Source organism: Botryllus schlosseri, chromosome 3 (genome assembly GCF_051294905.1).
Source record: "Botryllus schlosseri isolate E-star chromosome 3, Bs_hap1, whole genome shotgun sequence".
NCBI lineage: Eukaryota > Metazoa > Chordata > Ascidiacea > Stolidobranchia > Styelidae > Botryllus > Botryllus schlosseri.
The window spans coordinates 17,362,487-17,389,196 of record NC_137238.1 but is presented as its reverse complement, the minus strand read 5'-3'; the positions used below and the strand labels follow the sequence as shown (position 1 = coordinate 17,389,196).

The window sequence follows — 26,710 nt, the reverse complement described above, 5'->3', positions numbered from 1 at the left end:
TGTGCGTCAACCTGTACTGACCCATAAACCTGTCTTTGTGATAGCTAGCCATCGGCTCATTGTAATTCGGATCTTGTACACCCCTGTACACCCCATCCGAGTGGTACACCCTTTGCAAATTCCGGTACACTCTAGGGTGTGGGACAACCCCGGTTGAAGAGCACTGATCTAGAGTCTCTCAGCCGTCAGTAACATCCGATGTAGCAACGAAGACATATAGGTGCCGCCGTGTCGGCTTGTGACTTCATACTGAATACTTGTCAATTGTCGACAACATCATAGTTGCAGTAGAACGCACTTTGCTATATGCCATTGCTGTGCACAGCATTAAAATTCAGGCCTGCTGTTCAATTATGATAAATCAGCAGATGTGGTGGTTGCATATATATTAGCATCTTATGATAGGTCGGAGCCAGAGCTACTCCTCAAACAACGAGCTCCAGCTCCGGCTCCGGCTCCGGCTGAATTTTATGTAGAGCTCCGGCTCCGGTTCCAGCTCCGGTGAAAATGCACGGCTCCGGCTCCGGGCTCCGGCTCCGGCTCCGGCTCCGGCTCCAAAGCCCTGTGTGGTAGTATGAAAATCAGTCATGCAACAAAGTACGCAAAGAGGGATTTGTCTTATATTTATCTACAGAAGACTGCCACAACAACTACTTTGAGGATTCTGGAGATTGTATGCCCTATTGTGACATTCGTCAGCTATGGGTTCAAAAACTACATGTCAAGGTGGAAAGCAAATGCAGTTCTGTGACTGATGTTGAAACAAAACCTTCAATTTTGTGAACTTCAGAAACTGCTCTGCGAGAATACTGTACTGATGATAACTATGTCAGGAGAGCTCATGTCTAATCATACCATCTTTTATCAGTTCACATATTATATATCGTTAGACTGGCAAGTACGGTATACTTCATGTATTTTAGCAAATAAATGTGATAAGGTGGCTGACCTTATAGTATTGTCTACTCTTGAATGGTAGTGGCGATAGTTTATTTGTATTTTCTAGGACTCTTGACAGATATATCGCAAGGTGTCAGCTGTCTGTATTTGGTTAACTATTGAATCGATGACTTCTTTCTATGGGCCTGTAATCAAATCTCACATCTGGTTATGACTATCCGGAAATATCCGTATCAAAAGTAACAGCTATCCGACAATATCCGGAAAAAAGTCTGCGATAATATCCGAATCCTATCCGACTGCCAAAAAATTGTCTAATATCCGGTCCGAATGCTATCCGAGTCCGTCCGATGCTCATCACTGGTTGGAGCAGATATTTCGTCAAAGGATCTATATTTACCCTAGATTTTCAATTGTTGATGTCAAACCACTATGACGTCACAATTGAATATTCGTGACGCCATGGCTTAAAAACATGTTTTCAACGAGGGTCTTGTTTTAAACATGTTTGTTTTAAATTGATTTTTGTTTTCAATGTAACCCTAGAAATAGGCATATGAAAACACATTATCTTCATTGTGATGGATAATTGACATTATTTATTGTGATAGCAATGCATATATGAACAGAATGTAGGCTACATATTTGAACTTCATACATATCTCATCCTGTTACGACGTCATAATGAGTTATAATCGCCACGACTCGAAGGGTAATACCCGGTTCAGAAGCGAATTACTCTGGTAATCGAGTTTGCCCCTGCCCAATTTACAAGTAAACAAAAAGTTTGTTATAATTATTAATATTGGTAAAAGCAAAATAAGATGTATAATGACGCTTTTCAAATTATAGTTTTTTTGCGTCACATACTTTAGTAACCGCACAAGCTTCTATTTTTACGTGTAATTACAGCCATCGTAATAGTTTGAAAGAATTAGGCCTATACGTAGCGCCAAGTTTTACCGTAGTTTTACTTCTAAATACGAATGGTAAAGCCAAAATAATTGGTATGCAGGGTTGGAAGCAATTCATCAACTGACGAAAACTGGCGAATACAAACTTCGAATCGATATGATTGAGATGAACGGCACAAGGATGCTCGCGGAGTATAGGTTTGTATTCGGGTCGATATTCGCAAAGTGACCTCTGAATTTTGAGAAAATATACAGTGTCGTAGCATTGTCTTCTGGACGCCTGCTATATCCAATTTAAAATATACTCTGAAGTAAAATCACGATTACAACCTCATGTAAAAACCATTGATATTTCATTTTCAACATTCCATCTCCTTCATCTCCTTGGCCATCTATATATGATCACCGCATGAACTCTACATTGACCCAGCAATCCAATGAATATATGGGCCCAAACATTTAAAATAGTGCACCTGATAATACCAAAGAACTGCCTCAGAATGAATTTAAAATCCAGTACCTGATTGCCGTTTTTCAAAGTACAATAGGAGCTGAGAGTCTGTGCCTGATGATTGATATATTACGTCTCTGTTTATCGATTCCATGTATTGCTTTAACTAAAATGTTGCCATATGAGTGCTGTTTATTATTTCTTCTCATGTCCTACAATTGCTCACTGCTATATTATTTTAGGTTAATGCTCTATTACTTCACTGTCATGGAGGTGACGAGTAACAGGTGTTGAAATATCTGTCTGCAGTAGGAAATTATAGAATCAACACTTCATTCGGAATTATTCATTTCTCAATTACACTTCGCGCAAATAAATTTGAAATGCGCTTTGTCGTTTTATCCATTTGACGATATAAATTCAATTCATGCATTAAAATGTTGCAATCCCATATCCAGTGCGTTTTCGGTGGCGCCAGCATCCGATAATTACCGTCTGTCCGTAAGCGGATTTACTGGGAACGTAGTGGATACAGTTATGCGGGTTCATGATGGAAAACAATTCAGCACAAAAGATGCGGATCACGATGACCATGCGTCCAATTGCGCGCAAAATTACCGCGGTGGATGGTGGTATGCTGCGTGCCACAAGTCCAATCTGAATGGGCGGTATGGGCAAAGAGGGACTGTTGGATTGGCTTGGTACGTCTGAGACGTACCCACGTGGGTGAATATGCGCTTCACTGAGATGAAGATTGCAAAGCGGAGTTGATATACCATGCTCGACCGTTCGTTATCTGCCATGGGATGAGACGGATCACGTTTATATTCGCATCTATGTTTCATGTATTTCAACGACATTTGTTGTTGTTTATGTGTCAGTATGCCGATAAAGCTTGCCTTGCGAAACAGCGTTGTCAAATCTCAATTTCACAGCGTCAGAATAGGGAATAGCTGCAGCGGTCTTATTCTATTTGTGGGCCGCCTGTCGGCTGTTGTCGGATAGGACCCACGCTTTGATGGGAAACGAGAGCACAGTTTATGATTAGTTTCCGAACGCCATAAACCTACTGACTGTTTGATATAGCTCAGTGGTTCTTTACCTTCCTTCTGATTCGTACCAATTTGAAGTTAATCCCCAATTCACGCACCCCTATAGAACAGCGGTTCGCGGATCGGTGGCGGTCCATGGCAATTTTTCTGCCGGTCCGCGAACTATATTAGAGTTGTACATCTCAATTCCGAAATGTAAGAAGCTGGGCGCTTGTCCATTATTTAGAGAGATAAAACATCAGACTTTAAATTGACTGAGATGTTTGGAAAGTATTGTGAATTTCTTTTATGAATGCGATTGAAACCCGGTTCTGTTAAACGACTTTTATTTTTGTGGAGTAGCCTATTCATATGGAATTGCATTGCTACTTGCACTGCTTCCTCAAGTGGATAAGCTTAAGCTTTATGATTCTTCAACATCTATAATCTAACGGTTTTTAAAGCAAAACTACCGTCTTTGTGCTCTTTGAAGTTTGCAAAGTAGATAATGAGCTTATATCAATATTAATAGTGAAATTGTCATTATAATCGAACGAAACAACTCCTGTATAATAAGAACTGAATACTTCCGGAAAAATGTACCTATTCGTATTGTCATCAGTAATTGTGCGTTAATTGCGATGGTTCATCTTTGAATTCGAATGTAGGCTACTCACTTCCGATGGGCTTCTAAAAGGATGCGACGCTTCGACCAAATATACTTTTCAAAACTACTCACCTGAGTACTTTCGAAGCGAGGAAGATGGGAGGAACTACTACATTTCGAGATCGCTGTGCGAACATATTTGTCGGTCCTGGCTTAGTCCTATATCCAGATGTTTTCAGTAACGAACCAGAGCTGTGGAGTCGTTTTTTTTACCGCCGACTCCAACTCCGACTCCGACTACAGGCGCATTCAAAATCCAGCCCGACTCCTATTATTTTCTTCACAGAGCTCCGATTCCGACTCCAACTCCGACATTCCTGTAAATCTACTTCAGTATAAATCTATTACATTTTCTAAACATATTTGGTTCGCAGAAATTATGAAAACTATAGTTATAGAAAGAAATTAAGTTTGTGATTGTTAGAAAAGGTAATAGCCTGATAACTTCTGTAACTGCAACGGTACTTTTTAGTAACATTTGGTTCAATTATAAGTACATGGAGTTGGAGTATGAGTCATAATATTTTCATCAAATCCAACCCCGACTCCAGCCAGTATGCGTGCTTCCTCAACTTTGACTCCGACTTCAAGGAGTGCTATACAAATGTTCTGTGACTCCGACTCCCACAAGACAAACTTAAACGAAACTACGACTCCACAGCCCTGTAAGGAAGTACTGCCATTTTTCCGAACACAAAAGTAGGTTCTACCTTGTATCCCGGTAATTTAAAATATAATCGAAAATGACGCTATATACTTGTATAGTGTCGTTGGTGATTTTATGTCACTTGCGAAGATGCGACCAGCACTACTTACTTACTTCAAAACTTTCCAGATCTTTATCTTCTAATTCTACCTGAAGTAAAGTAAGTAGTAGATTTGGGACGAGCTTGTATCACCTATATGATCGAAAGTGTCGCGGAAACAGGGCGACAGAGCCCTCGTAACACGGTTCTGGATATATTCGCGAAAACTGCATCTATTTGAAATGTGCTTTGTCATTTTGCGTTAGTCGCGAAGATGATCCCGACCATTCCGAAAGTTGCCGTTTGCGATGTACCCCTAAAAGTTTGCGATCCATCGATCAAATCGACTTTTCCAAACTTCTTACATGATTACTGTTTGATCGTCGCTGCCCTGACAGCACTATCAATTTCAATCGAGACTTTGTAGACTGTTCCCACCTGGCACTGGCAGCTGCTGCGTATTCGATTCATAGGTATCATCCTGATCATCCTGATAATCTTGATTTGTGTAATCTGATGATTGATATCCATTCGATTTCCGGATCACGAGAAAATGTAACATATAAACGTAATCTGTTACTTTCCCTCAGTATGACGTCGCCTGATTAGGTCAGCCGATAGCAGCAGTTACATCAGCGGTAAATATTTCCGTGATGAGTTAATGCTTTCTAATCACGTAATCTTGTCATGACACCGACTTCGTCTCGGAATATACTTGACAACAGCCGTAAACGTAGAAAAAAGTGAGAAGTCTCGACTACTTCCGTAACAAGCGCACGCGAATATATAAGCAGGCAGATCATCTTCCTGCTATCAATGCAGATGTGAAGGTAGCTCTGTGATGACTTTTTGTTCGGAGTTGCCGGTACGAAATGTATTACGCTAAAAGATATTTGGTAGAGTATCAGTCCACCCAACCTTTCTATGCAGTTGAGTCATGTCTGATACAGAAATACGAGTACTAGCGCACTGTGCCTCCCTTTCATTATTAAGATAATCTCTGATTCAACGCTTATGCGCTTGTTTCATAACACTAGACAACAACAAAAATAATTTCATCATGGTTGGTGAGAACGATTTTAGGGTAAATCGGTTGCGCCGAGCTCGAAAATGGCATTGGTTTTTGCGGATTGGCTCTATTTTTTAGGATATCATCGAATTTGGTCATTTTTAAAAAAAAATTCATTATATTTGAACTAGGTTACATTTTATTCTAACAGCCTATATTAAATGTTTTAGTAGGTCCGTCTGTACTGAAACTACGAGAATGTGAGAAATGTTAAACACAATTAGATCGGCGGAACGAAACTGTGCTGCATAAATCCATTCTTTTCCACATATCGAAAACAAAAATACCCCATTTTTTCGTATTTTCATAGGATTCTCCTAATATATTGTAATTTATGGCAATAAGCTTCCTATACCGATCAATGTGATTGAAGTGAAGAGCAAATAGCAGTAACTTGGTAATAACAAACCAAGTATGCCCGAACCTACAAAAAGACGACAATTTGTAAACACAGCCGAAATAAACAAGCAAGCAATATTTTTGTTTACCAATGAGTATTCAATTCTTCTCGTAGAAATAAATCAATATCGGGATGTGCATTAGTTGAGGTTCTTAGATGCAATTCATGTTATTAGCTCAAATTAGCTTGAAGTCATCTTCAGGAAAGTCCTCTTGTACGATTTCGATGGGGACAGATTCGAAATAGGCAGCTGGCAGTAATCAGCCATAATGTAAGCATCCCAACTATCTTGATATGTCTTTTCCATTTATTTGATTTATAGGAACAACCTCCCACCTCGTTCCTCAATCATATTTCCCGGGTTTTTGGGGAAGCTATGATACTGAACTTTTATGCTCATGCTTATCCCTAATCGAAGACCGTTCGTGAATTTTCATTATCCACGTTATCCCCATCGTTTCTTTTCTGTCGTTTCAACGCAAATCAAGACATTCGTTGTTCAGCTGATCTCGGCTAAAGGCGCTGCTTTACTCCGTATTCGTAATAATGTTTAGGATTCAGTGTTATTGAATTTTCTACAGCATATACTATTGGCATCTACATCTTCCACTACATCCTGTATCGTAGCATCATTCGAATTCAGATCTGGCAGGGAGGTAAAGCTACAACTGGAATTTCAGGGCAGTGGGTGATTGGCTGTAAAGCAGAGTCAATGTTGAGGAAGTGCCAAGCTTACATCCCATTCATGTAAAAATATCAATCACCATGGTGGCTCTTTGGCTCGCACAAAACTACAGCGATTACAAATTGCATCATTTAGACCAGAGGTCTCAAACTCAAATGTGCTCGCGGGCGAAATTCCTAGTTTTTGATGGCGCCGCGGGCCGCAGCCCCAACACCATAGGGGTATTCAATTCAGTGTATTTCAAAGTAGGCCTTATTAGATGGAACCTCGCAGACTGACATTCCACGCACATAGTGAAAATGATCTTTACTATTGTGAATACACGCCTGGCACGAAAAAGTCGCAGTTTCAAATATTTGAATAAAATTGTTGTCGTACTTGGCATAGAATTATATAGACACCATGCTCGAGTACAAATGCATCATGACATCGTAAAAGCTGTCACGTTATAATTTTGCAGTTAGCGGACATTTGATGTGCCACATAGGTAGAATATTTTAGAATTTAACAAAGATTGATATGATATCAGAGTCATGAAGCAGTATAGCCGAATCCTGGTTTCGGACATTATCCTGGTAAATAGGCTATTGATCATGTCATTACTAAAGTCAAATTAAATCAGCATTAGATTTAAGTCCCAACATGACGCAGGATATAACTAACTATACATCAAGGGTGCAACATAATGCCAATGGTTGCATTACCGACCTGCTTTGATAGCTAAATACGCTACGCAAAGCAAGCTACGACCTTTTTGTAATATTACTCTTTCCCATTACAGTTTGATAATAATTTGTTGCGTCCGTGTTTGTACCAAGTCACGGCGTTCCGAATCACAAGTCCTTTTCAGATTGTAACGTCTGACCCGACTTTACTCGAGTAATTTATATTTTATTACCCATTCAATCCGACTTCGAGTAATTCTATAAATGGTCGCGCCCAAGTCCAAATCACAATTTTCATCTACGAATCATCAACCGGTCATGTTTTACAATCATAAACAGATAATGTGACGTAGGCTGATCTTCCATCGCGTGGTAACTTTTGAATGTGATGAGCTGGTGAAGTTTGATCAATAGTTTCAGGATTTTTGAGTAGTTTTAGAGCGCATTTTAAGTTCTCAAATATTAAAATATAAATAATATATGAGAAGATATATGGCAGTTAAATACTGTCGAATACTTCAAAATCCCAAATGCCGACGCGGGCCGTGTGTTCGAGACCTCTGATTTAGACTTTACCTTGAGTCCACAAGCGCGAAGTTTCAGCCTAATACTGGCGGACCGTTTGCGGTACCCGGCGTTTATCTTGATTTCTCAACGTCATACCATAGTACAGGGAACCTATGGCTCGCGAGCCATATATGGCTCTTTTGGGCATGAGATATGGCTCTTTGCGAGATTTTTATTTTTGTGCATAATTTATCAATATTGCAGCAACTAATTGTCATTAAATCTTCAGCAGAACCAGTATAATTATTCTCGTGGCAGTATGAAGTGTCTTTGAGAGGTTAATATAGTGGCGTATTCAGGGTTAGGGGTTCGGGCGCCCTTTTCAAAATCCTCAAATTTAAGTTGCTGTCGCGCCGGCGACCAATATCACTCCCAAATTCGACGTACCCGCAACGAAATCTTGGATTGCACGATACGTTGATTGATCAAAGAGAATAGCAGACATGGGGCCCCTGTATCACAATGCAATTTCAAAATACACATTGTCTTCCTGATCTACGGCGAGAAATGAACTGCCGTGGAAGTGACATTCACAATCACAAATTCAAAACACAAACAACGCCACAGCTATCTACGTTCTTGATTGATAACGTAGCTTTGTAGTCGCTGTTAAAATGTGGGTGCGTGGCGCAACGTTTTGTAACCGCCGAATACCTTGGGAATTGAGAGGTCGAATCGGAATCAGTGCCACAATTACATTAGGTTGATATCAGTTACTATAAATTCTTTGATATTTACAATCAATTGCGCTATCACGGGTATGGCATCGCCCGGCCGTGCCTCTCCTATGCCTTACTTCTCCTTCATGATTTATTTTCGAGCAATAAATAAGAAATTTGCGTGATTTTGGTGGTAAAAATGTTCAAAATCTAGTAGACAGGAGAGGCACTGCCTCACTTGCCTCCCCTGACCCCGCCTCACTGACGCATCACACATTACAGTGGGTATGTAATATGTATACTGCTGCATAGTGACCATGCTGGGCCCCAGCTACGTATGTCATCATGGGTCCTCGCATTTGAGAATAGCAGCCAGACGAACCTACGATCTGACGAAAGTCTCAAATTTTGTATGAAGTTTAACCGCAACCAGTCTACAAAGCCATCAGGAATACCTTGCAACAGCAAAAGACGCATTAACTGTAAAAGCGTGTAAAAGAAGATTCATACTTTTACTGTTGTCTACATATGTTGGAAATTTAAATGTTTATTGTCGTAAGTTTTGAAAAATATCATATGCCTCTCAGTGCAATACAATTAAAAATGTATAACTAGCAAACGATCTATGTAACTGAAGTTTCGCATACTCATTACTCAAATACGGCAAACAGTATGATTAGTACGAGTTTTACAGAGAAAATACGGTGCAAACGGCGAATTCCATGTAAAGATTTCGAATTTGCACTACCATGACGTCACGATTTTCAATTGTGACGTAGTAGTTGATTGACATGTATGGCTCTTTGGGAGTTAGAATAGAAAATATAGGGTCAATATGGTCTTCGGACGAAAAAGGTTCCCGACCACTGCCATAGTACTCCTTGTAAGTGCACTTGGTGACATTTCACATATTGAATCGCTTCATGTTCAACTTGTTCTATTAACATACGTAGCAGAACAAATATAGCTCATTACGACACTTTCTCTGTCTAGCTATCACTCAATTCGTAACATATACTTATTAAACCACCGATGAATTGAAATTTCAGAACATGATAGCAAGGGACAGTATCTGATATTAAAAAGCGTCGGAAAGCGTGTTCAATCTGAGCCCACTAATCATCGGTGATGAGATAAGTGTCAGTTGACTCTCTCCGTAGCTCAAATGATGGGGTTGGGTTGGAGGGGGGGGGGCTGTTAATTGACGCAATCTGTCAGAAACATATTCTCTAAATCAGTGGCGGCTCGTCCTATAGGGCAACTGGGGCATTGCCCCACCTAAAATTCTGTTCAATAACAATTTAACCATTTATAGACGCACAGCGCTCAATATATATCGAGATCACAGCGAAACCCGCGTTCTTCTTGTGCTTTCGCTTGCAAATGCCCATACATAGCGAAGTCTCCGCGAAAATCGAATTCTCTTCTGTGTTTTCGCTTTGTGAATGCCTAGCCGGGGCTTGCCCCGGTAGCGCTCATAACAAGCTTTCACTATCTATTCTCTCAAAGCTGCGCACAATTAAGAAACGTTGCTTTACTCTCTCCTATTCGTAAAATGGCCGAGCAACCGGGGCAAATATGCTTGCTCGCCCCTAAGGTGTGATGTAACAATCGTATCTATATCTGAACTCGGATACCGTGATATGCGTTGAGTCGACCGTTGCTGGTACAGGTCGATTTTGATGGTGTTTCACACCATGATAATTCTTGAAACTTGGTATGTCATGTCGTGATGGTGGTATTTAACACTGTCCTAAGTTTCAGGGTTTCTACTCAAAGTTTAGGGTAGTAATTCCGTTTCCAAAGTCGAGTGTGTGCTGATCGGTCATGTATCGCAAACATATTTCACGCAAAGCCGGTATTGGTCTCCATTGATTTTAACGATGCTCCTTAGCTAGATCCGTCATGAACTTTTACATGGTATGTCTTGATTTTAGTATCGAACGCTGTGCCAAGTCTCAAGGTTGACACTCAATGATTAGGGCAGCAATTTCGTTATTAAGTTCGAGTAGGGTAGAGATGTGCGCTGATCTGACACTTAAGCCTACCTAACGCATTGCGGATTTCACGCAAAAGCCGGTGTATCTGTGTTCCATACTGAGATAGGTGATGAGATGATGATATCATGAAACAGTTTACTAACATCCTCGGTTTGCATTCAAATATTTAGTTTTATTTTATATTCTCCAATGTCAATTTCACCGTGGAATGGTGGCCGTCGGGCCATTTGCTCACAATTACAACCCCTGTCAAGCGCGATAGCTGTTTCGTTTTCGATGGCGGCTAACAGCTGATCGCTTGATCAGCCGATTCCTCAGTAAATATTACGCAAAATTCGGCGTTGATCTGTTCGTATTAATTTTGACAGTGTACCATACCGAAAACGGTCATGAGGCTATACTTCTCGATGATTTCATGTAACAGTGTACCAAGTTTTCGGCTTTCATCCACGTATTTATTCGGTAATATATTTTCCGAAGGCGATTTTGCAGCAGACATATAGACACTATAGACCGTAAGCCGTATGTGTCGTGTGACAGTCTCCAGCCTCAAGGCCAGAATCTCCCAAGCTGTACCGGGACCAAATTTCCGAGGCTGCTATCCGTAGTTCTTCAGAATGATGTTTTGGATTCAATATGACATTTCCTTGTCCAATCTATGAGATAACAATTGCGTATGTGTCCGAACTCGTTGACCTTTCCAGTTAGGCATACGCAATCTCTCGATTTATAGTCATTTCCATTTCTGCAGATAAGTAGTCAGGTCAAGTGCGAACATGAATCGTGTTGAATCTTTGCTCCGTACGCCGTTTAGCCAGCTGCCTTTAGAGCAAAAATTAGAGGTAAAGCGACTAGGTCCGTATCAGCCTAGAAATTGCCCATTGATCCAATCGTACGCCGGAGGAAAGCGCACTCGTGCCTTTTCTTCAGCGCATTTCGATAAAAATGAATGGCTTACTTATGGCGAGGATAAAAACGCCTTGTTTTGCTTTTACTGTCTTTTATTCGACAGTGCCGGTACCGGAAGCAGTGGCTCTTGTTGGAACAAAATTGGTTATCGCGATCTGAAGCATTTGTCAGAGCGTCTGAAAACGCACCAAAAATCCCAAGTGCACATGGCTAGTGCAGTTAAATATAAATTGTTTGGCAGAGTAAATGTAAAGTCGCAGCTCAATGAAAGTTATCGCGTATCAGTCTGCAAGCACAATGAGCTTGTAGATAAGAATAGGCATGTTCTCTCTCGGGTGATTGATGCCATTAAATTTATTGGAGTTCATGAATTGCCCCTTCGAGGCCACGATGAGAAGGAATGCTCTCTCAATAGGGGGGTATTTTTGGATCTAATTAAATACACGGCTTCCATTGATAGCATTTTGCGCGAACATCTCGACACCGCGACAGTAGCTAAGGGTACCTCAAAGACTATTCAAAATGATGTGCTTGATTCGATATATCACATCTATCTACAGCATTTGTTTACCGAGATTGTTGACGCTGAATTTCTATCTATTCAGTCTGACGAAACAACTGACATTACGTGTTTGTCACAACTAGTCGTGATTTTTCGGTTCACGAAATTTGGTATGCCAGTCGAACGATTCCACAGCTTTGTGGCTGTTGACGATCGCACTGCTGTCGGAATTTCTTACGTATTAAAAAAAACATTACAGCCCTATTCAGTTGAGTCGAAACTTATTGCGCAAACCTACGACGGCGCAGCAGTCATGAGCGGATCGCGACATAGCGTACAAGTTTTAATGAAAGAAGTTTACCCGCATGCGCATTTTTTGCATTGCTACGCGCATCAGCTCAATCTTGTAGTGAAAAAAATGTACTTAGGAATATCTTCTGTCAAGATATTCTTTGCAAATCTTTCAGGGTTCTCCTCCTTTTTCTCTATTTCGCCAAAGCGATCTGATCTATTGCGCGACATATGCAAGCACCGGTTACCTAGATGCGTATCAGCACGGTGGAACTTCCAATCCAGAGCTGTGCAACGAGTGTCAGAGAGTAGGGTGGAGCTTCTGGAATGCTTCTCAGTGATTGAGAGCTCTCCTGTCTGGGATGATACTTCCATACGTGAAGCGGCGGGGCTTAAACGACTCCTGGAAGACGAAGAATATTTGTTCTTTTTGAAGCTTTTTTGTGACATCTTCATGCACGTCGATACACTGTACAGCACTTTTCAGTCGCGTATGGCCGATGGTACTACTGCGCAATTGTGTATTGCACATTTTTGTGAGGCAATTTCGCATATCCGGGCGAATGTACACTTCACTGGTGACACAGCGCTTTTACGTCGTGGGATAAGTGTGCAAAACCTGCTTGTTGCGGCTTACGAATGTTGCGATATACTGATGTCCCAAATCCAACATCGTCTGAATAGTGACCAGTTGGTTACTTTCGCCCTGTTAAATCCGAGAAATTTCCCTGCCTACAAAATTCATTTTCCTTCTGGACTACTGCGCAGCGTGCCTCGTTATTACCCGATGATCGACATTGCTCGGTTGGAGAGCGAGTTGACTTGTTTGTATTCTAACACATCCTTTTCGGAAATTAAAACCACTAGTGAACTTTCAAAATTCCTAGTTGAAAATTCGCTTTCGATCAACTTTGCTACAGTAACTAGCTTTCTGAATATCATTTTGACCACCCCGATTTCATCCGCGGAATCCGAGCGCAGTTTCAGCACATTGAAACGTATCACGACCTTTCTCAGAAACAGGATGGGCCAAGATAGGCTTAATGCGTTGGCTGTTCTCTCGATTCACAACGACGTGGTTCTGGGAATTCCAGATTTCAATAAACTCGTTATTGAACATTTTGCTAATAAGAAATCACGTCGCGCACAATACTTATACAAGACATAAATTAATGCTGGTGGGCGGACGACTGTACACATCATGTTCTTTCCGAATAATTTCAATCAAGTGAGCCCAGGTAACTCAACCGTGTCTATGGCTAAGGAAAAGTCAGTGGTTTTCATCCTTATTACTCGAGGCACACTGACAGTTAATTTACCGATATATTTTGTTATGGCTATGGAAAAAAAGTGAAAAATTCATCAAGATGAAATAATTTATTCATGAAATTGTTTAATGCGATATGTGCTCGCATTTCAATTTAACACAATGCTTTGATTCCTGCTTGAATGATGGCAGGCAGACTCGTAATTAATCTTCCATGGATAACAGCTGGCTTTTTATAATGTTTTACGTTTATGGGTGCCACCGCTTTGATTGCCTATCCCCTGGTCGTAACGCATCAGGATCGTGTACCAAACACTTTCGGACGAGGGCAAATCGATTTGACTCGCTTTCGGGACGAGAATCCATATACAAATCGGGTCGGAGGCGCTGCAGCACTTTACAGAATTGCTGAGCATGGAACGATTAAAACACCACAAGGTGTCATGCGAATGCTCTTTGTAGGTAGTTGGTCTGTGTATTTTTGGTATAGTCTTACTCGGCGCTTGCGTAATCTCTACCACGAAATCATAACGCATGCTACTAAGAATAACCTGATGATTGATTCGTGGCATGGGAACGATTCTTAGTTCGCGTACATTTTGTAAAATAATCATTTGAATAAAAAACAATGAATAAAACATTTGTTACCGCACTTCATAGTCACGCCACCGGCAAACCTCTCGCGGCACCTACGTTAAAAATCATTGTTTACGGGAAATTCATGTGGCTATCATGAACGTTGAAAAACGCTACTGTGACGTCATATTGATAACAAGTCGCTTGCGGCCCTTGCCCCACCACCCAATATTGTCACGAGCCGCCACTGCTCTAAATGATAATTTCAGGATGAAATCAACTATTGCGTTATTAGTGCCATACAACGCACATTTTAGTACTACCTGGGAGATGATATAAACTAATCTAAGCCCATATTCACCTTCTCGAGCGCTAATTGCCAAATATTAACTACAAACATACTACTTTTCATGGCGTATGTTGGAAGAGGCAATATCTCAGATAATGGAGCTAATTCGGCAAAAGTAATGCCATCTTCGGAAGAGGCAATATCTCAAAAAATGGAGCCAATTCGGCGAAAGTAATGCCATCTTCGGACTCGGCGCCCCTGATATACCTCTAAATCAATCTCACATATCATGATTTTTGAAAAAAATATTTTTTGTTGCCCTATGAATCAGTGGTAATTTCGCGTCTTCAATATTCGAGAGATATGTAAGGAAGATAAATGCTTGTAGACTACAAATCTCTCCCCTAGATACGAATACATATAATTCGCAAAGCGCCATAAGCATGCACACCGCAATCCATGTTAATAACAACTACGGATATAATCACCTTTCTTAATACAGATCTGAAAAAATCAAGTAGCTGACTGATTTGAGTCGAGTCGGTTTGAAAATTCCAAATATGCCACCAAAAAGCAGATACAGTTTCTCTCCATCCATGAAGATTGATTTCGCATTTCTGTGGATGTCTATTACCGTGGCATAGCTCAATATTTCTCAACCTTTTATTGAAAAATAACATCTTTTGTTGAAGTATTGACTGAATCTACCTACAATATACGCTCACAATGGTGTTGATATTGTGGCAACCCGGGGTTTCCAGAATGTTCTGTATTTGCCGTTTAGAATTTACGTTGCGCGTGGTTTGGCGGGAGACCGCGTATTGAATTGGTTGATGAGAGAGTTGACTGAGACCGTGGCTGGAGATGTATGTGAGTGAGTGAGTATGTCTCTGTATTTGGTAGCGTGATGTATGAGTAGTAGGGAACAGCAACATGGAGTAGTTGTAGTATTAGGCAGTTAGGGTGTGAAGTAGCAGGTAGTTGGCACCGTATTTTTTGGCTTGAGGTGGATGCATCCTGTCGGAATCTATGTTCAGATAGATTGACTGAGGCATGGAAAGATCACGGACGATGCTGCGCTAGTATCTGGGGGGTGATATTGTCCCGTAGTTAGTCCCTCGCCTATACAGGGCAAGGCTGCTGCTGGTGTAGGTTTAGGCCTAGCTGTCGGAATACGGTTTGTGTGAACTTGTGTGCTGTGTAGGCCTGTGTCTCGTATAGGTATAGGACGTATGCTTCCGTTATCAGTTTGTATATATCGCTATGTATTGTGAGAATATGAGTCTAGTGTGAACGTCGTTTTGAGTACTGTGACGTGGAATATAATCTTATTCTAACCGTATGGATCCGACTGGTGTACTGTGATAGGCGTTTCGTGTTACGAGCGCGGAGCAGGCGGCGATCGCAGAGAGACGAGGTCCAGAGCCCAGTAACACGACCGCTCCTCTGTTAGGTACGTAACGCCGTATCAGGGTCGCTACAATATGAACTAAAACGGAGTATATGTCAAATATACTTCCCTTGTATAATCTTTGCATTAAACGCGGGCCTGAGCGCTGTAGATTTAATGGTAAGCAGAACAGAGAAGAGAGTGTATGGCGAGATAGCGTAGTGCTATTGTCCACAGCTGCAACACCTATAGGTGTCCAATCGAGGTCGACGCCAAAATTCCTACCCAGTTGTTGGAGGTTCATCTAGGATCCTCCTCGTCATCTCATCCGTGTGAGCAGTGTCTCATAAAAACCTAGAATTGGGTCGTGCTACAAGTCGGCAGCCGCGGAATAAAAATGATAAAATATGTACATTCTACAGCAGGATCGGGCCACATGCGGGCCGGATTCGGCCCGCGACTGATTTTGAGCGACCGGAGAGAGTTTCCATCCTGAAAGTGAATATATAATCTGAAAGTATTCACAAATATTTTATGCGTCACAGAATGAATCAAAGTTTGCCAACCTGAGAAAGATAGTCATGAAACTACTTGCTCTGTTCGGGTCTACAAACATTTGCTAGCAAACATGAACCAAGAATATTAACAAGACTGCTGTTCACGTGCAGTCTTTACTAAGGTCTTCTGCATCTGACATACTGACAGAGTTCAAATAACTTGTTGACAACTTATTTGATCGACCACAAATGTCCGATTGACTTCAACAGCTATAAAATACGTTAGGTTAATAAATTCAATAAATACTGTTTTTGCACTCTATGATTTAAGCTTTAAGTTTACATTAAATACGAGTTATTCATATGTATAGGTGGTTAAACACGCGGTTAATGTATCAACAAAGGTGGTCAAAGTAGTCAAGAAAGCTACTCAAGTAGAAGTAGCGACGAAAAAAATCTACTCAAGTACGAGTAGAAGTACTTCTTCAACAAGCCACCTAAAACTACTTGAAGTAGAAGTAGAATTAACTGACTTTAAATCTACTCAAGTAAGTGAGTAGTTTTGAAAACAGTTCGCATGGACTGGCAGAGCTGCGAATTGAGCTGTGCGGAATGTGCAGAGAGCTTGATTCGTACTGATGCATCCCAGGAACTATCAATTTTCGACAGAATAAGTATTCTTTCGCATCATGGGATGCAAATTATAGTATTGATATGAAAATGCGATACTAACCCTTCGTTTACTAGAGGACGCCGTTTTAGAGAATATTATGGCATGGCTCCCTACTCACTATTATAAGGCCCCAAGTTTAGGCGAAGAGCAATACGTAGAAGTTGTATCGGATACGGTTTCATCACTTTGCGCAATTAGTATACGTTAATAACAAATATTTTGGGTCGTAAAAGTTATATTTGGTGTATAGCTTTATTTTCGGAAAATAGAGGCACTATACTACACTTGCCTTTATGCTTTTAGATGTATGTTCTGCAGACAAAAGAACTGAAAGTAATTAGAACTGAAAGTATGATACTCGCAATTGAAAGTGAAATACAAATACCACTTCTAAAAAGCGGAAATTATATTTCATGAGTTTTGTCCGTAAAGCTTCAAAGGTTATCTGCTGAAACAGGTGTAACGTTCAAAAGGCTGGATCTTCCAGATTATCAAGACAAGTAATTATCAAGTCAAGTAATGGCTCGAGTCATCGGAACACTGCTAGATTACGATATGATAGGTAGGCCTAATTGTTAGATCGCAAAACGGCAGCTTCAAACGTTATGGTATATTTACCGCGATGATGTATTTGATATGGGCGACGACAATGCGGTGTGAGCGGAACCAAGCAATCCGATACCTAAATTATATTCACTGATACTTTCGTGAAAACATATTTGTCCCTCCATAACTACTGTGCGCGAAGCGCGACAAAATTTCTGGGCTTTACTTGACTTTTATGAATATTAAATGTTGATACTCCGTGAAAACAGCCCCGAAATTCCTCGTATTGGGGGATTAAACTACTTCTACTTGACAAACTGAAAATAGCGAAAAGTAAGTAAGTAGATCACAAAATATTACGAAGTAGAAGTAGAAGTAGCGAAAATCAGATCTACTTGAGTAAGCACCAGAAGTAGAGGAAAACTACTTGAGTACTTCCAAAAAGTAGAAATACTTCGTTACTGACCACCTCTGTGTATCAATGCTGTAATACGGCCTGCCAAGTTCTACATTGTCCCATATCAGGCCCGCCGACCGGAGAAGTTGCCCACCCCTGCTCTACAGATACAGAGAATCAGGCGACAAAAGTTTCTTGATTAATGGTTAAATTTGACTCGAAAATTATGCTTCGATTCACGTGTTAATCTACCATTCCTAAACGCCGACTAACATTATTTTTGAAAAGTGACTCCATGCAGTGAAGTCAAGTCATGTGAAGAAGTAGACTCGAGTCGTTCCACCACTGGCGTACTGCATGTGTAGATTCAGGTGTGATAGTGACAATTTGTATTCCCATCAAAATGCTGACGAATGTGTAGGATACTTGTAAGTTCGAAAATATGTTAAACAGTGTTCCTACAGCTTTCCGTGATCGCATTCCAGGAGCTTATTCTTTGCTTTATAGTTATCAAGATCCTGCCTAATATTCATGGAACGATGCAAGACTGTCATAATAAATTTAATATCTACTCTACACCATTGCTTGCAGAATGTTGAACGATATTGTACTGTTCTTACTGGCTGTTTTATTTGCTCATGCACACAAGGAAGCGGGTACATTCCAGAATTTGGTGTGTCAACATTGTCACTCGATGACGAATGGACAACTAGATACCGCAACGACCACAAGAGTAGGAAAGGCCGGACCTGTTGGCCCTCCTGGGGATCGCGGGTCTGCTGGCCACAAAGGAGAGACTGGTAACCCAGGATTGCCTGGACCCAAAGGCGACATCGGCCCTATTGGACCGGCCGGAAGCGTTAATGTAACCGCACTCAAAGAAATCATGAAGGAGCAATTCTTAGCCGGTAAATACCGAGGTCTGTATCATGAAGGCATATATTAAAATGTTATGAGCGTTTGCAGAATTTTCAAAAAGGTTCCCGAGAAGCTGTGATGAATTTGCATTTCATGACGAGTCTGAAGTCGTAGTCAGGATATTCCCATCGGTTGATAAAGGCGCAGATGCATTTTGTCAACGTACCGAAGATGAGATTTGGACTGTGAGTTGACTTTGTCATTTATTTGCATCGTTGGTCGGACTGGAAATACATTTCATAAGTCCCTAATTTAAGACACATTCTGCCCCCATATTCTGCAATATCTCATTACCAGCACCTATACTCGTCACCTACATTTCTCTGAGGCATATCGTCTGAATTCGGTTGGAACGGTCATTGAATAGGTAACTATTCTGTTGTTTTCGATAAGAAGAATCAATTTATCGAGACATTTTGTTCGAATTTAGCATGAGAATCCGATTACATGAACATAAAGGCACCGCAACGACATTTCCGTACCCTTCTCATTGAAACCTATACTATATTATAGCTTGAAATCGCCTATTGATATTTAAACGGGGACCATCATTAATAGCTTCTTTGATCATGACATGAATATTATATATTGATTTCAAATTCACACATATTCAGGGCCAAACCAGTGTTCCCAGAAATATTATTATATATCGTTCGTGACGACGTGAACATATGATAAATAAAATCTGACGTAACTCAGGTATCCGCCACGTGTATACAGCTCTTTGGTACCTTCTCTCATCTAGGTCTTTCAAAGAAGGCAAGATGGGAGCGTTGATTTCTTCCGAGACTGGACTGATTATGCCGAGGGGTTTGGTAATGCCGATGGAGAATTTTGGCTTGGTGAGAGAATAGGGATATCTGCTATCATAACTTTCGAAGGGCATAAACACATAATGATTTCCAAGTAGGTAGTATGATGTTCAACAGTTCAAGGTAGCTAATGCTTAATGATCTTAAACAACATTTGGCCAACACGTTTTCTAACCCCCCGGAGTGATTCTTTGGGGTCTAATCGAATTCACTTGTTTGGTGTGTTAGTTTGTGACTATTGATGACTAAGAGATAGTCGTTAATCATGAATTATTTATTGAATTGTTTGAAATGCAGTCATCCCTTAATAATATTTAATATCGAGATCGGTGAATAACCATATATACTATTTGTTGTTGTTTGTGGTATTCATGGTGTTTGTCGACTACTGTGGTCTTTTACATCAGGCCAATTTTCTGCATTTATACTACGTAGCTACCGACTTCTAGGCAGCTACCGACTTCTAGGCTTTTTTAAGACACAGCTTACGCGGAGGAGATGGCGTGGAGGAGCCTAGATAAACCTCCAACACTTGGCTAGAAATTTTTGAGTCGAATTCGGTCGGTGTACAAATATGAACAAACATATGCCCAGACCTATTTACTTATAGACAATAACTTATAATTATAATTAATAATATTGGTAAAAGCAAAACGAAAACAGATAATGACGCATTTCACATTATAGTTTACTGCGTCACACACGCAAGCTTCTACTTTTGCGTGTCGTTTTACTACAGCTATTGTATTAGTTTGAAAGAAGCATACACGTAATGCTAAGTTGTATCCTAGTCTTACTTCTGACTACGAATTATAAGGCCAAAACAATTGGCATGCAGGGTTGGAAGCAATTCATCAACTGACCAAAACTGGCGAATACAAACTCAGAATCGATATGACTGAGATGAACGGCACAAGGATGCACGCGGAGTATAGGTTAGTATTTGGCTCAATATCCGCAAAGTAGCGTCTGAATTTTGAGAAAACACCGTACTTCAGCATTGTCTTCTGGATGCCTGATATCTAAGTTAAAATAGACATTAATATAAAATCATGATTATAAACTCAGGCTCGGTGAAAAGCTCACCCTTAACTCATCCGCTTAAGCTCGATGCTGACCGATCAAAGGCCATTAATTCTGCCATCGGAAAACATCTGTTAGAGAATCCGATTTGTGCGAATAATTATCGAAATGACAGATTTCGCGTCGTTGGGAGGGGCCATTCACACTTCAATTTGTGTGGCTTGGAGTCGACTTTTATCAAAATACACCAACCCAAACTCTGTCAACAAAAAAAGTTCGTGTACCTCCTAAAAATAGTACATTGAACGCTCTCTCTTTCATGCTGGTGACGTCATATTTTGTGATACAATTGTTGATATACAATGTTCTTTCAAATTCTCTACTAGTTGCTGACGATTACCCCTGACGAGTGTCAGCCGAAAATATTCGGGTTCATTTCAATATGAATATACTATTCGATTATAAACTCATGTAAAAATAATTGCTTTTTTAATATTCCATCTTCTCCATCTTCTTGGCTATCTACATGTTCACCGAATGAACTCGACATTGACACAACAGTCTAATGAATATATGGGCCCAAACATTTGGAATAGTGCACGGCGTAATATCAAAGAACTGCCTCAGAATGAATTTAAAATCCAACACTTTGATTACCTGTTTTTTAAGTTATATGAACTGAGAGTCTCTGCCTGATGATTGATATATTATACCTCTGTTTGCTGATTCCATATATTGCTTTTAACTAGAATGTTGCCATGACTGCTGTTTATTTTTTATTTCCCTGTCCTACAATTGCAGACTGTCCACTGTTATATTATTTTGAATTAATGCACTATTATACTTCACTGTCATGGAGGTGACGAGTAACAAGACGTTTACAGGTCATATCGTCACATCCAGTAAAATTTGAAGTTTGACAAAGCAATAAATGTCTGTCTATATGTCTGCTGTAGAAAAAATATTGAGACATCACTGCATTCGGAAATATTCGTTTCTCAATTACACTCTGCGCAAATAGATTTGAAATGCTCCGTCTCGTTTTATCCATATGACGACATGAATTCAATTCATGCTTTAAAATGTTGTAATTTCATATCCAGTGTGTTTTCTGTGGCGCCAGCATCCGACAATTACCGTCTGTCCGTAAGCGGATTTACTGGGAACGTAGCGGATGCAGTTATTCGGATTCATGATGGAAAACAATTCAGCACAAAAGATGCTGATCACGACGGCCATGCGTCCAATTGCGCGCAATCTCACAAAGGTGGATGGTGGTATGAGGCGTGCCATAACTCCAATCTGAATGGACGATATGGGGTAAGAGGGAGTGTCGGATTGGCTTGGTACGATAAAGCCGTAACCACGTGGATGAATATGCGCTTCACTGAGATGAAGATTGCAAAAAGGAGTTGATAGCGCATGCTCGACCATTCGTTATTGGCCATTGGACGAGAAGGATCATATTCATATTGGCATAAATCTTTCATGTATTTCAACGACATTTGTTGTTGTTTATGACATTTACGGCATTTTTTGTTGTTTCTTGAGAGTATGCCGATAAAGCTTGCATTGCGTAACAGCGTTTTAAACGCTCAATGTCACAGCGCCTGAACAAGAGATAGCCGGCAACGGTCTTATATTATATTTGGGCCTGACGGTTGTTGTCGGATAGGGCCAACGCTTCGGTGGGAAACGAGAGGCCAGTTTATGATCAGTATCCGAACGCCAGAATCCTTTTCGTGTATATAGAATCTCAATAGGTAATTGTTTAATATAGCTCAGTAGTTCTTTACCTTCCGTCTCATTCGCATTCATTTGGAATTAATCCCCAGTTCATGCACCCCTCTAGAACAGTCGTTCGCGGACCGGTGCCGGTTCGTGGCAATTTTTCTGCCGGTCTGCAAACTCTATTAGAATTGAAATCTCAATTTCAAATGCAAGAAACTGGGAACTTGTCGATTGATTAGAGCAGTGGTTCTCAACCTGGGCGGAGGGGGGGGGGGGGGCGTGGTACTTCTACTGGAGTAGAAATTGACGTTGTTACTTCTACATCTACTTGAGTACATATGGTAAGTACTTTGACCAACTCTGGTTACGTCACAATGGTCATAACTAGGACAAGTTTTTGTTGCAGTCAAATTCGTGGAAAGTTGCATTTATTTTTCACAAAGGTTGCAATAAAAAGTAACATTTATTGACAAGTTCCTTGAAATTATCATGGTATGAGATACTCAAATCGATCCGTATTCAAGGCACTGTAGCAAAACCCAGTGCTGGCGACTATAACAAAATCAATAGCCTAAAAAATTTGCCCCAGTGAAAATATAATTTTCGGCAGTCTAGCCTGAATGTACGTCAAATCAGAAAGGACCTTAAATTAAAACGACCGTGAAATATTCAAGCAATCTATTTACATATCGTGCAAAATATTTTCAGTAAAAAGTTAGTTGCATGACAAATCGGAAAAAATGCAAAACGTTGCCTGAAAAAATCGAAAAAGGTTGCAAAATTTGCAATATAAGATTCCTCCAATCAGCTAAAAACACCATACCACATAACCTCTGAGTATTTAGGAAGCTGTCGCAAGCTGTAAAGAAAGTTGCAAAAGCTTGCCCTAGTCATAACTATGACCCAACAGCGAGGAATACTTCACAGAAGAGGCAGTTTTTAGTACCGAAATGCAATATTTTAAATCACAGCTTATAAAAAGTCTCGACTTCATATTCGTAATCAACGGACGAAAATTGACTTAATAGTCACCATTTTAGCCAGAGAGCAAAAATCATGTCGGCCAGTGTTATTTCGTAAAGCAACATCAAGTATACAGTATTGTTTGGGATAATTTTTCAGCTTGGAAATTTTCTTCGCGCTTGGCGCAATTCGGTGTCGCTAAATTTACCGATTGGTCAATGGGTCTCTCCTCCACAACTAAATATCGTAATAATTTGATTTTTACTGTTGTCTCGATTGGGAGTCAACATATTAGTATATCGCTTGAGCCCCTTGGGATGCGGACTATGGGCTCAGGCTTCATTTCAGCGTCGAACAATACCGTGCTGCGAATGCTACGAGCCCACGATATGCCAAGTCGTATGAAGTTTAGGCCAAAGTGCGGCGAACTGTTCTGCCAACATGATCGGCGAGCCTTGGCCGAAAATGAACTGCGCATGTCGATCGAAAACTTCTCTCGCTCTCAATATATATGTCCAAGTGTTCATAGCCGACTAAATGGCCCCGCGCCGAATAGTCCCAATCCTTGCAAACTGAGCACCTCATATAGTGAAAACGATGCAACCCATGCAGGTTTTTATAGTTTGCTCGGTACATGCGGACGATTATAATTGTCTTTTGACTATAGCAACAATCTAGACGCGCGGTCACGAAAAACAACACGAAACAAAGTAAATAATTGCATTGTGCCTGTCATAGGCGCCGAGTTACGGGGCGGCGGCCACCCCATACAATAAGATTAAACACCCGCAGCCTGCGATTTCAAACCATCATCGCTGTAAATTAGTGAGTCCGTGATAGCGCGTAAATGCCAACTATTGACCATTAACCGATACGGGCGCGAATAATTAAATACGCAGCTTCGTCGGCGACGACGAATCAGCGCTTAAAACGCCCCAATAAATTGTAATCCGTGATTAGTATTCAGACAATCGAAGCAACCTCGTTTACGACGTAGATTTCGACACGCTTGCGCTGAGAAATATCTTCTCTCTCGACCAGACGAGCAAATGCACATTCTCCTTCTCTTAATTAAATTGTATTTGCGCCCATATTCGTTTACAAAATAATTCTTGAGTTAGTTCCGTGATAATCTCTTTAATTGCAGGCTTGGTGCGCGAAATAGGACAGTGTGTTTGTGTAATGTGTATGCCTGCGATATGAAAGTCATTCCTGCGCAAAATGCGCATATTCATTACTCTATCAAGGCTTTGCCAACTTTTATCGGGAAATGCAACAATGCAGCTGAAACGTCGTTATAATGAGCCAACAACTTTTGCGATGACAGACTTGGAACCCCATTGCGCTGTACGCAAGTTTGAGGAATTACAGATTAGATGCGTGCTTTCTCGTTTGCTATCATCTGTATATTATGGCTCTTCAAAAATAACCTTTTTTCTCAAATCGTACTGGCTACTTGATACAATTGTTAGGTTACCTAATTTAAGCCTACACACAAAATTTGGTTCAATTCCAGCCAGTAACCGCTTTGCTACAGGAGAAGAAAGTTTCTATTTATTATATAAAAATAAACAACAAAAAATTTGAAAATTTTCTGTTCACCCCATGAAAGTGTTAGGCTGTCTATAGAAACGATCCTCACTTTTTTTTTTTTATGCGGCTCTCCGGAAACCCAGACCATCGCAGGCCCTCTCTACATCTGGTATAGGTGCCTGCTCCGGTCTGGGGGTTTTGAAGTTCTTCTTTCTATTTTTTATATTTTCTAGCTAAGGAGGTTGAACAGTATTTAAAGTAATGTAATGGTTTCTTTTTTTTTTCTCTCTTTTTCATTTCTCTAGTTAGTTCTCAGTATTTACTACCCTGACGCATCCCAATGGGAGAAAGTCGGTTCTCCCGTGGCTTACTTTTTTGGGGGGTTTTGGTCTCTATTTTCCTCCCCATTCTGGGCCTTCTTTTTTTCCACTCTGTTATTTTCCTACTATATCGAGTTTTCTCTCTATATTTTCGACTATTTTTGATACGTGTTTGTTGTTTTCTACGTTTTCTAGTCGTTTTTTTACTTTTCGTAGGATTTTCATCTCCAATCCTACATTTTCTATTCCTTCATTTTTTATTTTTTTGTTATCAATATCGAGAGCAATCTTCAGGTTTATTATCGTCTTTTTCATAATCGATGCAATGATCCAGTTAATTTTTTCCTTTCCGGTGTTGTACATTAATGAGTCATTGTCTAGTTCGAGTCCTAGCGTTTTTTCGATTTTTTCTTTAATATCTGCAATATATTCACAATCAGTGAATATATGTTTTGCACAGTCGTTACTGGAATTACAAAATTTGCAGTTCAGGAGTAATTTCCTGCCATTTTTGTCCTCTGTTATATTCCGTCTTCTTTTTTTCTGTCCGAATATGTATCCGTCATGTGCCGCCCGATAATTTATGATCATTTCACTATTAGTTATCATATTCATCCCAAAACACTTGGTTCTGGTTATTTTTGTCCATTTTATTTTCTTTCCGTGTTGTGTTCGGAGTTCTATCTCATTTTCTTTGAGATTTTTTATTCCTTTATACAATTCTTTGTGGGAGCTCTCTCTCCACTCTTCCTCTTTCCATCCGATTTTTTTTGCCAATTCTATGCTATCCACCCAACTTTTTGGTGTAGGATATTTGTGTCTTTCGTTATTATTATAGAGGTTGGGTCGGATGGCTTTTATTTTTGTTCCGACCTCATATATGGCATATTTATGCCATATTTCGGTCGGTTTTTCCAGATTTTTGAGTATCGCGATCTTTTCGAGTTCTACTGCTCTGACTCGTGACTCAATATCCGGGATTCTGAGTCCGTCTTTTTCTCTTTCGGCGATCAGCGTTTTACGTGATATTGCCTCCATTTTGTGGGGGAGCCATAGGAATTTAAAGTATATTTTTTCGAGTTCCTTCAGGTCTTCTTTTTTCGGTGGTATGACTCGGGCATTATACAGGAGTTTAAGATGGCTTTTTTTCCCATCCAGGTCAATTTTCTGTACCTGTAGGCCATCAGGGTTCGTACTATTTTCGATCTGTTCTCGGTCCAAGTTTGATTGTACTGGTTTTTGCCGAAATACTGGCCAAATGTTTTAATCCGTTCTTTTTTCTGATTCTCGAATTTTCCTATTCTAGTTCCTGTTCTCGA

At 40.4% G+C, this 26,710-nt stretch overlaps 1 protein-coding gene and 1 long non-coding RNA gene across 5 annotated transcripts in view; both read left to right on the top strand.

Moving 5' to 3' along the window:
- Nucleotides 1–1,699: 1,699 nt before the first annotated feature.
- On the top strand, nt 1,700–3,173 carry LOC145435006 (uncharacterized). The gene is made up of 2 exons (XR_013913665.1): nt 1,700–2,012; nt 2,724–3,173. It is a non-coding gene; the product is annotated as an uncharacterized LOC145435006 (long non-coding RNA).
- A 14,988-nt stretch (nt 3,174–18,161) lies between these two features.
- LOC145434995 (microfibril-associated glycoprotein 4-like) overlaps nt 18,162–26,710 on the top strand; it is a 180,765-nt gene continuing 172,216 nt past the window's right edge. The window contains exons 1-5 of one of the 4 annotated variants that reach the window (XM_080312243.1): nt 18,166–18,999; nt 19,049–19,194; nt 19,755–19,851; nt 20,660–20,756; nt 21,948–22,383. In XM_080312243.1, the coding sequence (XP_080168369.1) occupies nt 18,684–18,999; nt 19,049–19,194; nt 19,755–19,851; nt 20,660–20,756; nt 21,948–22,260 (969 nt within the window). In that variant the 5' untranslated portion in view covers nt 18,166–18,683 and the 3' untranslated portion in view covers nt 22,261–22,383. Of the gene's footprint in view, nt 19,000–19,048; nt 19,195–19,754; nt 19,852–20,659; nt 20,757–21,947; nt 22,384–26,710 lie in introns of those variants that run through there. The other 3 variants (XM_080312245.1, XM_080312244.1, XM_080312246.1) reach the window with 3 other exon arrangements.